This window comes from Mesoplodon densirostris, chromosome 2, assembly GCF_025265405.1.
Source record: "Mesoplodon densirostris isolate mMesDen1 chromosome 2, mMesDen1 primary haplotype, whole genome shotgun sequence".
In the NCBI taxonomy this organism is placed as follows: Eukaryota; Metazoa; Chordata; class Mammalia; order Artiodactyla; family Ziphiidae; genus Mesoplodon; species Mesoplodon densirostris.
The window spans coordinates 155,177,743-155,191,346 of record NC_082662.1 but is presented as its reverse complement, the minus strand read 5'-3'; the positions used below and the strand labels follow the sequence as shown (position 1 = coordinate 155,191,346).

At 34.8% G+C, this 13,604-nt stretch overlaps 1 protein-coding gene across 3 annotated transcripts in view; it reads left to right on the top strand.

Annotated features, from left to right (window-relative positions):
* Nucleotides 1–13,604, top strand: part of CEP350 (centrosomal protein 350) — a 144,427-nt gene that overhangs the window by 81,242 nt on the left and 49,581 nt on the right. For all 3 annotated transcript variants that reach the window (XM_060091184.1, XM_060091185.1, XM_060091183.1), the window contains exon 28: nt 6,684–6,883. In XM_060091184.1, the coding sequence (XP_059947167.1) occupies nt 6,684–6,883 (200 nt within the window). The remainder of the gene's footprint in view (nt 1–6,683; nt 6,884–13,604) is intronic.

The following is a 13,604-nucleotide window of genomic DNA, read 5'->3' as shown; positions in this document are numbered from 1 at the left end:
AATACTAAAGGCCTAGAATTTTTTTTATCATTGCTCTACCTTCCTTTGTCAACTACTGCAGTAAACTTTTGAGAAAAGGCCTTGAAGCATTCAGTGACTTGATTTGTTGTTTGAAGCAATGCAGTTGTGTTTGTGGTAGGGCCTGGGGTAAGGACAGTAGTTGCAGAGAAATTAGTTTTAATGTTTGGAAGATGATGCTGAAATTTGAGGAAGAAGTGGAGTATTTTCCAAAATTAGCAGTGCATTGAAAAGGGAGATTACTGTTATGTGATTTTTTTTTTGATCTCCAGAACAAAGCACAGTTGGGCCTTGAGCAGCCTGGGGGTTGTGTTAGCAATGCTGCCCTTCCGCATAGATGAAAATCTGCCTAAAACTTGCGTAGTTGGCCCTCCATAATCATGGTCCCTCTGTGTATATGGTTCTTCTGTATCTATAGTTCTATATCTGCGGATTCGGCCAACCACAAATCATGCAGTACTGCAGTATTTGCTACTGAAAAATATTCACATGTAAGTGGACCTATGCATTTCAAACCCACTCACTGTTCAGGGATCCTCTGTAATGTGAAAACTAATTTTTGAATACCATTCAGATTACCAAAGCTTCAGAGTTAGATCTCCTTCAACAATGTTGGAATGTCAGCTCAATAGAGTGAGTTAATTTTGTAGTCATTTGCTACAGTAGATAACTAATAAAATTACTTGAGCCTTTGCTACTAGACACTATTATTTGTTTTGTAGATTAGAAAAGGCCATCTTCTAAGAGATTACTATTTTACTAATATAAAACACTTGTCAGAAAATAGTCACCCTTCTCAATAAGTTTAGCTAACTTTGGGAGGAACTTTTTCATATATATTACTGCTTATTGTTAACTCTCTGAACTTTGATTCTGTGATAAATATTTTTCTGAAGTGGTCAAACTATTCTTGGCTCCAGTGAAAGATTTTCTTCTTTAATGTTTCACTGAGACAACAATGCCTTTGTTAAAGTTTGTATTTCTAATCTATGGCTTTTCTTTTTTAAAAAATAAATTTATTTATTTATTTATTTTTGGCTGAGTTGGGTCTTTGTCGCTGTGCGCGGGCTTTCTCTAGTTGCGACGAGCGGGGGCTACTCTTTGTTGCAGTGCACGAGCTTCTCATTGCAGAGGCTTCTCTTGTTGCGGCGCACGGGCTCTAGGTGTGTGGGCTTCAGTAGTTGTGTCTCGCGGGCTCTAGAGCACAGGCTCAGTAGTTGTGGCACATGGGCTTAGTTGCTTCTTGGCATGTGGGATCTTCCCGGACCAGGGCTCGAACCCATGTCCCCTGCATTGGCAGGCGGATTCTTAACCACTGCGCCACCAGGGAAGCCCCTCTATGGCTTTTCTTTTCTTTCTTTTTTTTTTTTTTTTTGCAGTACGCGGGCCTCTCACCGTTGTGGCCTCTCCCATTGTGGAGCACAGGCTCCGGATGCGCAGGCTCAGCGGCCATGGCTCACGGGCCCAGCCGCTCTGCGGCATGTGGGATCTTCCCGGACCGGGGCACGAACCCGTGCCCCCTGCATCGGCAGGCGGACTCTCAACCACTGCGCCACCAGGGAAGCCCTATGGCTTTTCTTGACCTCTGTACTGAGTTGACATTTTAGAAATAATTTCCATTTCTATAGTTTAGTGAAGAGCAAAAGAAATTTAAACTATGAAAGAGGTTAGTAATAATGAAAATATGTTTGCAAAAGCCACAGACTGTCTAGCCCTCAGTTTTTTGATAATTATTGGTAAATGAAATCTGAGTTTTGTTTACTACTGTGAGGGGCATTATTTACAGTATAAAGTTGTGAAACAGATATTCAGGGGAAAAAAACATACAGTTGACTCTTCCTGTTAATTTGTCAATTCTGTTTTAGGAAAATTATTTACTGAGCAAATGAAACACTGAAAGACTGGTGTTTATCTTTTTCTTTAAGTGTTAAAATAGGATACAGTACATTTTTTCTTTCATTTGTTAATAGCAGCTTGTTCTTCTGTATTATTTATTAATTATATACTTATTCCCTCAGCAGTTATTTTTTGGGAAATGTGTGAATATACTAGGTTCTGAGGGATATGAAGATGAATCAAACATAAACCCTGCCCTTGAAAAGCTTATAGTATAGGTGGAAAAAAGAATAAATATCAGGTTCCTTTAGTGAAGTATATAAAAATCTATTGCTAAGGAAGCTCAGAAGAGGAAGAAATTTTTACTGAAAAGAGTATATATATCAAGGAAATTTTCTTGATGAGTGTTCAGAGTTAAATACTTTGCATTTGCAAGTGAAGGCTTTTGCTATTCCATTAAGATATTTTTATTAAAATTTTAAACAATGTATTAAATATCATTGCCTTAAATTAGAAATATAGTTTTCTTAGAGAAGGTTCTAGACTAAGGGTAGTGAATGAATAAATCCTGATAGTCTGATAATGTGCTTTTTTTTTTCTTCCTGGATTAAGGATGATGTACCTGTATTATTTATTTAAGTATATGCAGATTATTAAACAATTTAATAGAATAGATTTTGCTGTAGGAAAAATAGACTATTTTCTTTTAGGTCAGTACTATCCATATGCTCATTTATCTTCCTTTTTGAATATCATTAAAAATGCTTAAGTACTTAAAAGAATTGATCCATTTTATAATTAAAAGCACTAGTTTTCATTTTTACTTGTAACAGTATAGAGTTAAAGAATTGTTTAGATCCAGAAAGAATTTTAAAATAATAAAAGGTATTAAGTTTTTCTTTCATCTTTCAGAATCAAATGATTTTAGAACTGGAAGTTCTATTTAAAATTTAGATCATAATTTTGCTCTTTCAAATTGTAGCATGCTTTTAGAATCTATTGGAACACAGTCTACAATTATATTAGCTCATTGAGGAAAAAAGCTTCTCATTTATGTCACATGGTCTAGCAATGTGTTGAGGTATGTATTTTAAAAAGTGTGAGGAAGTACTTAAATGAAGAAGGAATCATAAAATGTTGGAACTAGTCGGTCCTTAGGGAGGTCATCTAGTATAGTCCCTTGGTTCTACAGGAAGAAATTGAGGCCTGCAGAGATTAAGTGCCTTGTCCCAGGTCAGGTAGCATAATGGCAGAGCTAGAACTAGAACCTTACTCTCTGGACTTAAGCCAGCTAAAGTGAAAACTGAGTTAGCACGTCTGCTTCCAACCTTGTAGTTTTTTTAAATAACTGCATTGATGACTTAAAGGTATCTCAGTAGAAACTGACCCTTCAAAATAGTATTTGTTGAAACTGGCAAGGTGCTCAGTGCCTGATTACTACGGTTGAATAGCTGCATAGCTAAAGTTTAGAGTGTAAAATTTTGACTTTAAAAGTGTATTACTTACTTTTGAATTTCTAAAACTTAAACATTATAGGAACATAATTATTTCCATACTAGATGAAATCTATCATATGTCTCATCCTAGTCCAGTGTTCTGTAACCGTCAGAGGCCTTGTTGGGGAATGCCTTGATAATAGCCATAAAGTGTATTAGTAGCATTTTCTATTAATAGTCATTTATGTTTCCATCATTCACAAATTTTGTTTATTTCTTACTTGTGCAGCATCTTGAAGGATTGTTAACTCTAGTGTGAAGTGCTACTGCTTCTTTTATCTCAATTTTATACAACTTTTAAGAGACACTCTTGAATTCTAGAATGTATGTATATTAAATAAGGAACGTGTGTTTCTGGGATAAAGTTCCAACTTTAAGTTAAACTTTTCTTACACTATCTCTTAAACCATTTTCTTTTCTTTTTTTTTTTTTTTTAGCCATTTCTTTTGTTGTTCATTTCTAACCTAGAGCTTTTGAATATGCTTAATCTTTGTAAATGAAAAGTAAATGATGAGTATTTGTTCTAATAGAGAAAATTATTATCCTCTATATTGGGTTGGACAAAAAAATTTAATATGTATTTTTTTTTACAGTTTATTTCACATCTTCCAATGTTCTACTTTTTGTGCTAGGTCATGCATGCATTTAGCAGTTATATACTTAAGAGGGTGGGTGATATTTGAATGTTATGAATAGATTTTTTTGGACCTTTTCCAAGTACATTTGTTTTTGCATAATTGGCATCAAAATAAGTTTATTATACATTCATAAAGAATGGCAAGGAAGATTGCAGTGTCTTATTGAAACTTGGCAAAATTGCACAAAAACTTCAGTGCAGAAAATCAAGGCAATCCAGATATGATAGAGAGAGAGAGAGAGAGAGAGGGAGGGAGGGAGAGAGGGAAAGAAAGAGATAGAGCGAGTATGTAACTGAACAGAGGGAAGGTGAAAAATTAAGTTGTATGTGGAGAAACAGACACTGAAATCATCTGTTATCTAAAGGTATACATGTAGTCAAGATTCTACATACTTTTTAAAATTCAAATGAGTGACTGGATTCATACCTAGATTTTCTCACTTCTTTGACTTACTGGTATTATTCCTTGCCCTTCCAAGGCAATAAATGTTGCCTTGATCTACAAGTTATTGTTGTGTGCATGTTAACAGGAGCATGCTCTGTCAAAGAGAATTAACCTTTCCAAACCTATTATTAGACTTATTTATCCTTTCATATATGCAATGGTCTATTTACTATTAAAAAAAAGAGAAACAATTGGTTTTTTCCTACTTTTATAAGTTTAACATATGGAATTTCTTCTTACTTTTAACCTTATGATTGATTGAATTGTCCACAGCATGATTTTTTTTTTAACTAGTGGTAGTATTTATTGGAACTAGCTTAATTTATTAATTATGCATCCTGGCTTTTTATAGAATGGGTATTGTATTTCAGTATTATTATTTAAGTGGGCCTTTGTTAAATATAAAGCAGATACCTCCAGTAGGTCCTGTTGACAGTAAGTTTTATGTTGTAGATGTGAACAAGGTATTTTTACTATAAATTGACTTTCTAAACTATATAACTATTGTCAAGCTTAGATTATGATGGTAAGGTTAAGTAAGGCAAATGTACTGCTTTTTAAATTTAAATTCAAGCTTAAAATACATGACAAGGTACAGATATAAAAACTACTCGTTCAGAATTACATATGTATATACAATTGCTGATATGCTAGGTTCATGCCCATAATTGTTGTACTCTCTGTTAAAGCTTATGAGAAAACTTATTTAGCTTCACACTCCACTTCTCATTACCTTACTCACAAACAAATAAATTTACCTGAAAGTATACATGATGGTTAAGCAGGAGCTGAGAAGAAAGGCACGTATATTCAGAAATCTTTGGTAAGATCTATAAAAGTATATGTTTTATATGTCACACAAAGTATAACACTTGCTTTAACTGAGTAGCTTATAATGTTATTCAGGAAGCATATTAAAAAGTTCTGCACTCAGCTCTTATGCTTTCCCTTTCTCATTCTTTCTGCCTCTTGATCTCTTGGTTTTAAAATCTTCCTCCTTATTTTGTAGACACTGCTCTCCTGTTCACTACTTCTTCTCTGTCTTTACGTCTCATCACTGGGCCTCTCTCAGTGTCTGTTTTCCCAACCTTCATCCCAAATTCCAGCTGTATATCTACAACCAGTTGGTCAGGTAACTTTGCACCTTTTTCAGTGCACTCTTTGATAGAGCATGCTCTTTTCTTTTTGTTTGTTTTTATTGCTTTTTTTTTCTTTCTTTTTTTTTCTAACAGCCTAGGGGCCTCTTGTCAAATGTCCCATAGATTTTACCTTTTTGTTTCCACATTAATTTGACATGCTGATTGTTTTAAGAAGTGGAGTGATAGTTCTTGTGCTTTTTATTAAGTGTTTGTTGGATATGTGAATGTATTTTTGTTGATTAGCTACCACTACAGATGTAACACTTATAATATGAGCAGCCCACCTTTCATTTAGCTGTGGCGTCTACATTTGAGGAGAGCAAATAGTAGATTTTTAACTACTCAAATAACTTCCTAAATCAGTTATGTCCCCTAACCCTTTGGAGCTAAGATATACTAGGCTATTTAATTCCAGAGATTGGGTTAAATTGAGAAGTTTGAGGCATTTGGTGCATCCTTTTACTCAAGTAAATAAATAGTCATGTTTTATGCATAAGGCATCTGACTGTGGTTCTCAGTGTTCTCTCCATGAAAAACAGATAGACTATCACCTGACATTGCATTTCCCAGGTAATGGGAACCAAACTCACTATACCTGAAGCAAAACCAGACTGAATTTGAATATAAAAATCAAAAAGGGACATGAACAGGTTTTTTGTTTGCTTGCTTGTTTGGGATTTTGGGGGTTGTTTTTTTGTTGTTGTTTTGGTCTTCGTTGTTTTGAGTTTGTGTGTTTTCTGGTCTGAGCCTTCAGAATAAATTCCTTGTATCTTCTGTTGTGAAAAAGAATCACCTGTGAAGAAAGAATACATTAAGTACTATCAGTCATGGTTAGCCAAATATTCTGAAGATTTTTTTTTTCCTGAAATTACCCCACAGTTTTTCCTTTGCTAATTTTCCAAATAATTAATTACAAGTAAAATAAATAAATTCTCTTATTTGCTGAATAAGATCACTTACCAAAGCACCTATTATCTCAAACTTTTATCAGAGGAATACTATGAATGTCCTGTTTTATACAGCTTGTTGATAACATAATGAGTAATAAAGCTCTCAAAGTGATTTCTGCCTATAGATTTGTTCTCTCACTGTTTTTCATGGTGTGACCATAGGTTTCTGACAAAGCGAGAGCAAAAACTAATGCAACGGCGCCAACATGCGGAGGAGCTACTAGAGTGGAAGAGACGTTTAGATGCAGAGGAAGCAGAAATTCGTCAAATGGAAAAACAAGCTTTGGCTGCCTGGGACAAAGAATTGATAAAACCTAAAACTCCTAAGAAAGAACTGGAGGACCAGAGAGCAGAACAGAAAGGTAATAAAAACTAACTATTCAGACTACATACTAAAAGCCTAACGTAACTGAAAGATTTACTTAATTATTTTTAAAAATGATGAATGATTAAGAGTGAAGAAGGTGATACAACTATGAATGCTACAGATATTGAAAAGATAGAATAGGGCTTCCCTGGTGGCGCAGTGGTTGAGAGTCCACCTGCCGATGCAGGGGACATGGGTTCGTGCCCCGGTCGGGGAAGATCTCACATGCTGCGGAGCGGCTGGGCCCGTGAGCCATGGCCACTGAGCCTGTGCGTCCGGAGCCTGTGCTCCGCAACGGGAGAGGCCACAACAGTGAGAGGCCCGCGTACCGCAAAAAAATGAAAAAAAAAGAAAGAAGAGATAGAATACTGTGAAATATACTTGAAAACTTAGAAGAAATAGGTAAATTCTATGAAATGGAATTGGGTTGTTCTAGGACCACTTGGGGTTTAACACATACTAAAAATTGATAATGTGGTGAATTACTTAAACAGATTAAAGGAGAAAAATTACATGATATCTCAATGGATTCAGGAAAATCACTTGATAAAATCCAAAAAAGCCTTTGTAATAAAACAAATAAATCTCAGATCAAATTAGCAATAGAAGGGGACTTTCTTTACCCACTATAGGATATCTATTAATGAAAACAAAAAACCAAACCTGCAGCAGACTTCATACTTAATAATAAAACATAGAAAGTTTTCCCCAGTAATAAAACATAGAAAGTTTTCCCTTTGAATTTGGAAATCAGACAAAAAGATGCTTATTTTCACTTATGGAGTGAAAGGAAGAAGCAAAACTCTCATTAGCTTATTGAGAAGAGCAGATGAGAAAGCTATGCACATAGAAAATCCAGCATTTACATGTCAGTTATTAGAATTAGTGAGTTTAGCAAGGTTGTGGATATAAAATCCATAAACAAAGTTCAATTACATGTCTGTAGATAAGCAGAAATTGGTTAGAAAAATCTAATTATTAAAAGATGCCATTTATAAATTTAACAATAAGTATTGAAGATCTTTATGGAGGAAAATTTATAATTTTATTAGGAGACATTAGAGAAGACCAAAATAAATAGAACTTTACCATATTCACAGATAGTTTCAGTGTCATAAAGATGTTAATTCTCTCTGAACTTATTGGTAGGTTCAAGACAATTTAAATCAGAAACCTGGCAAGATTTCTTTGTAGGGTTTGACAAGCTCATTTTAAAATTTATATGAGGGCTTCCCTGGTGGTACAGTGGTTAAGAATCTGCCTGCCAATGCAGGGAATACGAGTTTGAGCCCTGGTCTGGGAAGATCCCACATGCCTGGATCAGCTAAGCCCATGAGCCACAACTCCTGAAGCCCACGCACCGCAACCAAGAGTAGCACCCACTCACTGCAACTAGAGAAAGGCCATGCACAGAAACGAAGACTCAACGCAGCCAAAAATAAATAAGTAAATTTATTAAAATAAATAAAAATAAAATAAAATTTATATGAAAGAGCAAAGGACCAAAAAGCAGAGCCATTCCTAAAGAAGAACCACAAAATGCAGGAACTTACCAGTTTCAACACCTCTAAGAGTATAATAATTAAGACAATATGATATTTGTTATCAGAGATAGACAAATAGATTATGAAACAAATAGCTCAAAAAAGACCTGTGCATATATGGAAAGTTCACTTCTGACACAGGTAACTTAGGAGACTAGTGAAGAAAGGAGGGACTCTCCAGTAAATTTTGTGCGAGGTAAAAATAAAGTTGGGTCCCTACATGACAGTGTAAAAAGATCGATCTCAAGGAGGGAGAAAGGTGTAAATGTGATATTTAAACTATAAAACTTTTAGAGACAATATAAGAGAATATCTTTATGACATCAGGGGGAGGGAAAGATTTCTTTAACGTTATACAAGACAAAAATCATAAAGGGAAAGACTGATAAATTTCACTTTAATAAATTAAGAATTTATGTTCATTAATACATATAAAGAAAGTAAAATAATAAAATAAGAAGATATTTGCAATACATATGACTGACAAAGGAATAGTATCAAGAATATATAAGCAACTCCTATGATTCAATAATAAAATGACAACCACATTAAAAAAAACAGGCAAAAGAGCAAATGGTTCACAAATAAGAAACTCCAGACGGTCAGTAAACATATGAAAAGGTGTTCCACTTCATTAGTAATCAGAGCATAAAAACCATAAAGACATACCATTGCATGCCTATGTTCATTTCCTAGGGCTGCCATAACAAATTACCACAAATTTGGTGGCTTAAAACTTTTTTTTATTCTCTCACTTCTGGAGGCCAGAATTACAAAATCAAGGCTTTGGCAGGACTGTGTGCTCCCTCTGAAGGGTCAAGGAGACAGTTCTCTCCTTCCTTCCTCCAGCTTCTGGTGGTATGCTATAGGCATTCCTCGTGTCTGCTTAACTAAGTCTCACACGGTCTTCTCTTACATGTCTGTCCTCCTCTTTTGTCTCACAAGGAAACCTGTCATTGAATTTAGGGCCTACCCAGATAATCCAGGATGATCTCATCATGAGATCCTTAACTTAATTACATCTGCAGACCTTTTTTCCAAATAAGATTATATTCACAGGTTTTGGGGGTTGAGACATGGACACATCTTTTGGGGAGCCATCATTTACCCCATTTAAAACATCCATCAAACCTGTTGGTATGTAGGTGGAACAAAGAACTGCTGATGTAAGTGTTAATTGTTAAACCTAGTTTGAAAAACAGGTTGAAAGGCGAGGCATTAAAAATATTCAATAAAATGATAAAAATAATAAAGCCAGGTACACATGTCCTACAGTTTAGCAATTCCATTGCCAAGTATAAATCCTAGAGCAATGGTTCTTAAAGTATGGTCCATGGTCTCTGAGATCCTTTCAGAAGGTCTGAATAATACTGACATATTTGCCTTTTTCACTGTGTCAGCATTACACTGATAGTATAAAAATAATGGTGGGTAAATTGCTGATGCCTTAATATGAATCAAGGCAGTGGCACCAAATCATATAATAGTCATTGAATTCTTCACCAACCTGTACTCACCATAAAAACATGCCATTCTTACATTTTATGTAATTTTAATTTAAATATTTACATAATTAATTTAAATATTAATTTATTGAATCTCAATTTTTTTTTTTTCTTTTTTTGCGGTATGTGGGCCTCTCACTGTTGTGGCCTCTCCCGTTGCGGAGCACAGGCTCCGGATGCGCAGGCCCAGCGGCCATGGCTCACGGGCCCAGCCGCTCCGCGGCATGTGGGATCCTCCCAGACCGGGGCACGAACCCGTATCCCCTGCATCGGCAGGCGGACTCTTAACCACTGCGCCACCAGGGAGGCCCTGAATCTCAATTTTGAGTACATATCTTTTTAATATTCTATGTGACAAATAGTAAATATTCATAAACCACTTGTGTTTGCCAAAGCATTATGGTTATCCTGAAGAAAAGCACTTAACTACGGTTGTTTGGTTTGCAAGCTGAACTAGCAATTTTTTCATGTAGTACCATTTTTACTTAAATGACTAACAAAATGTGGTTATTCATACTTGAGTGTTTGCAAACAGTGTTTCAGAAACAAATGAAGCAGCTCTGACTCTTTAAGAAAAACAACTGATAGTGTTTATGTTGGTAATAAAATTTAAACTCTCAAGTGAAGATTTAAGGCTTTTAGAAATGCTGTTCTCCTTACTGTGAGCTTGTCAGTTTTCCAATACTTTAAAGACTTTCCTGGTATGAGTAATGATATCAAAACCATCTTTTCATATTGTGTGATAAAATGTGCCAATATTTGAAAAGATCTTCCTAACTCAGTGAATCAATATTTTCCAAATGACCCGTGATGATTAGAAAATCAAGTATGGATAAAATATCCATTTAAAGTGCAAGATAGGGGTGGGAGAGAGACACAAGAGGGAGGAGATATGGGGATATATATATATATATATATATATATATATATGTATAGCTGATTCACTTTGTTATAAAGCAGAAACTAACACACCACTGTAAAGCAATTTTACTCCAATAAAGATGTTAAAAAAAAATAAATTGCAAGACAGGCCAATGGATTTTAATGGAACAGATTATGAAAAGTTCACAGATAAGGTTTCAGATTCCACATTGCAGCCAACATTTAAGAAACTACCAATTGTCCACTTCTGGTGTGGCATTAAAAAAGGATATCCACAATTACCTGTAAATACTGTTAAAATACTCTTCCCTTTTCTAATTATGTATCATTTGTGTGAGGCCAGATTTTCTGCATATACTTCAGCCAAATCAACATATAGCCACAGATTGCATACAGAAGCAGATATGAGAACTGTCTTCTGTTAAGCTAGCCATTAAAGTTTTTAATTTAATGTAAAATAGTTTCTCTCCTTTCAACTAAACTTTTTTTTTAAATGTAGCTATTTCGAATTTTAGAAAATGTCATTTGTTAACACAGAGAGGTTTTTTACTGTTACTTTAAAATAATATTTTTATTTTTTCCATTTTAATTTCTATTACAGTAAATATTGATAGATATAACTGTATCTATAACCACATAAACTAAAGCTTTTTGGGGTCTTCAGTACTTTTTCAGAGTGTAAAGTGTTCACTGAGGCCAAAATGTTTGAGAACTGCTGTCTTACAGCAATGTTTTTCAAGTTGTGGGTTGTCCCATTTGCGATGTATGAAATCCATTTAGTGGATTGCAGTCAGCATTGTTTAAAGTTGAAATAAGATAGAAAATATCATTATGTCACACATAGGTTAAATATATTATGATTAAGGTAAAAAGTCTGAAAGCCACGGCTGTAGAGAACTTTTACATAGATAGATAGATAGATAGATAATAGATTGATATAAATATATCTATCTGTACTTATATATATATAAGTATATATTTAGAGAGATGTATACATATTTATCTATACTAGGAGATATATGACATTGTTCATAGCAGCAGTATTTGAAATAGCAGGGGAAAAAAAGGAAACCACCCACATCAGTAGGAGAATGGATAAATAAATTGTGGTATATTTACATATTATATCATGCTCAGTAAAGAAGAAAAAATTACAGCTAAACAAATCAACATACAAGAATCTTAAAACAAATCACAGAGGACTACAAGCAGTTTGATTTCTTTTATAGAAAATTCAAAGCAAACAAAACTAAGTGATATATTATTTAGCTATACATACCAAGTGGTACATAAAGAAAACCAATGATGCATTAAATATAGTTCATCTGTAGTGTTCCTTTTTTCTTCATTTTATTCAGCAGAGGCTTACTTCTGTATCAACTTCCACATCCTCATTCTGTAGTGTCAAATTCTGCTGCAGACTTCTCCATCTTGAAAGGAAATTTAACAGGACCGAGAAAAGAGATTCAGTGTCTCAGGTTTCATCATGGGCTGTAACAGAAGTAGAAAACATTTCTGACTATGCCTGGAAGGCAAATTAAGACTAGTTGTTGTTGTTCAAGCCTCCATTTGTCAGGAACTGTTGGCCTGTGTAATCATAGAAAGTATTACTGGGTAAATGTGATAAAACGAAGGCAATTTTAATCTCATCAAATATAGCTTAGGAATAGTGTATTTAATGAGCTAAAATGACATAAATAAAAGAAAAATTAAGAAAAAGAAGAAAATACATTATAATGAAATGACAGTGTACCCCTCAGGGCACATTGTTGCAATAGCTGAAGCTGACTAAGATCAAGCAGAAAAGTAACTTACTAAAGGCTATGTATTTTATGGCTCATAAAATTTTTGAGATGACTGGAGAGCCAGCTCCACACTGAGCTTCTAGGAGCAGTGCTAAAAGCACACCACAGAACTGACCTGGTGAGAAAACTGCTCTAGCAGCTACTCAGCAGAGCCCTGAAGAAAACTGCTGTTTTGGTGTTCCCTCTTTGCCTGGCAAAGAATAAAGCCACCCTTTCTTTTTCCTCCAAAAAAAAGAAAACTGCTATTTTGTATCATTTCCCCACTCATGCCACTTCTGCACCAGGGACTCAATTTTGCAACCACTGAGAAATCCACTGTCACTACCAAAAGCCACCTAAATTAGAGTCCACATGGAGCCGCCTTCTTCAGGATACTCAATTTTAAAATGAAGTCTTCTACAGGGACATCAGATTGGAGACACCAGATTTCAATGCCTAAAGTTCCAATGCCCAGCAAGGAAGGCTGGAAGTTTCATTTTCTGGGTTCTGTCTTGGGTGACAAGAACTCATGTGGCAGGAAGTTTATCAAATATCAGTGAGGGATTAAAAATAAGCCTGGGCTCCAAGAAACATGACATGTCCATTGTTAAGGAGTTTATTTAAGCCATATACCTTTCTTTCATAAAGCATTATAAAATATTGTTCAGGAAAGAACTCCGAGACATTTTTCCAAAGCCTGATTTTTTTAAATGGCTACCAAACACTTGAAATTTGTCTAGTAGAACTAAGAAACTGAATTTATTTAATTTTAATTTTAATATTTAAGTAGCAACATGAGGCTGATGGCTACCATATTGGACAACACCTGCAGATTATACATTTTAAAAAGTTTTGGTGTTTCTTCCATTTTGTTTTATGTCACATTATATAGGATATATTTTAAAAGAAATGCTGAAGATTGACTGCTATAGTCCATATTTTTTAAAAAGCATACAAATGTTGCTAGACTCCTACTGACATGTAACTCTGTCTTCAGAAGT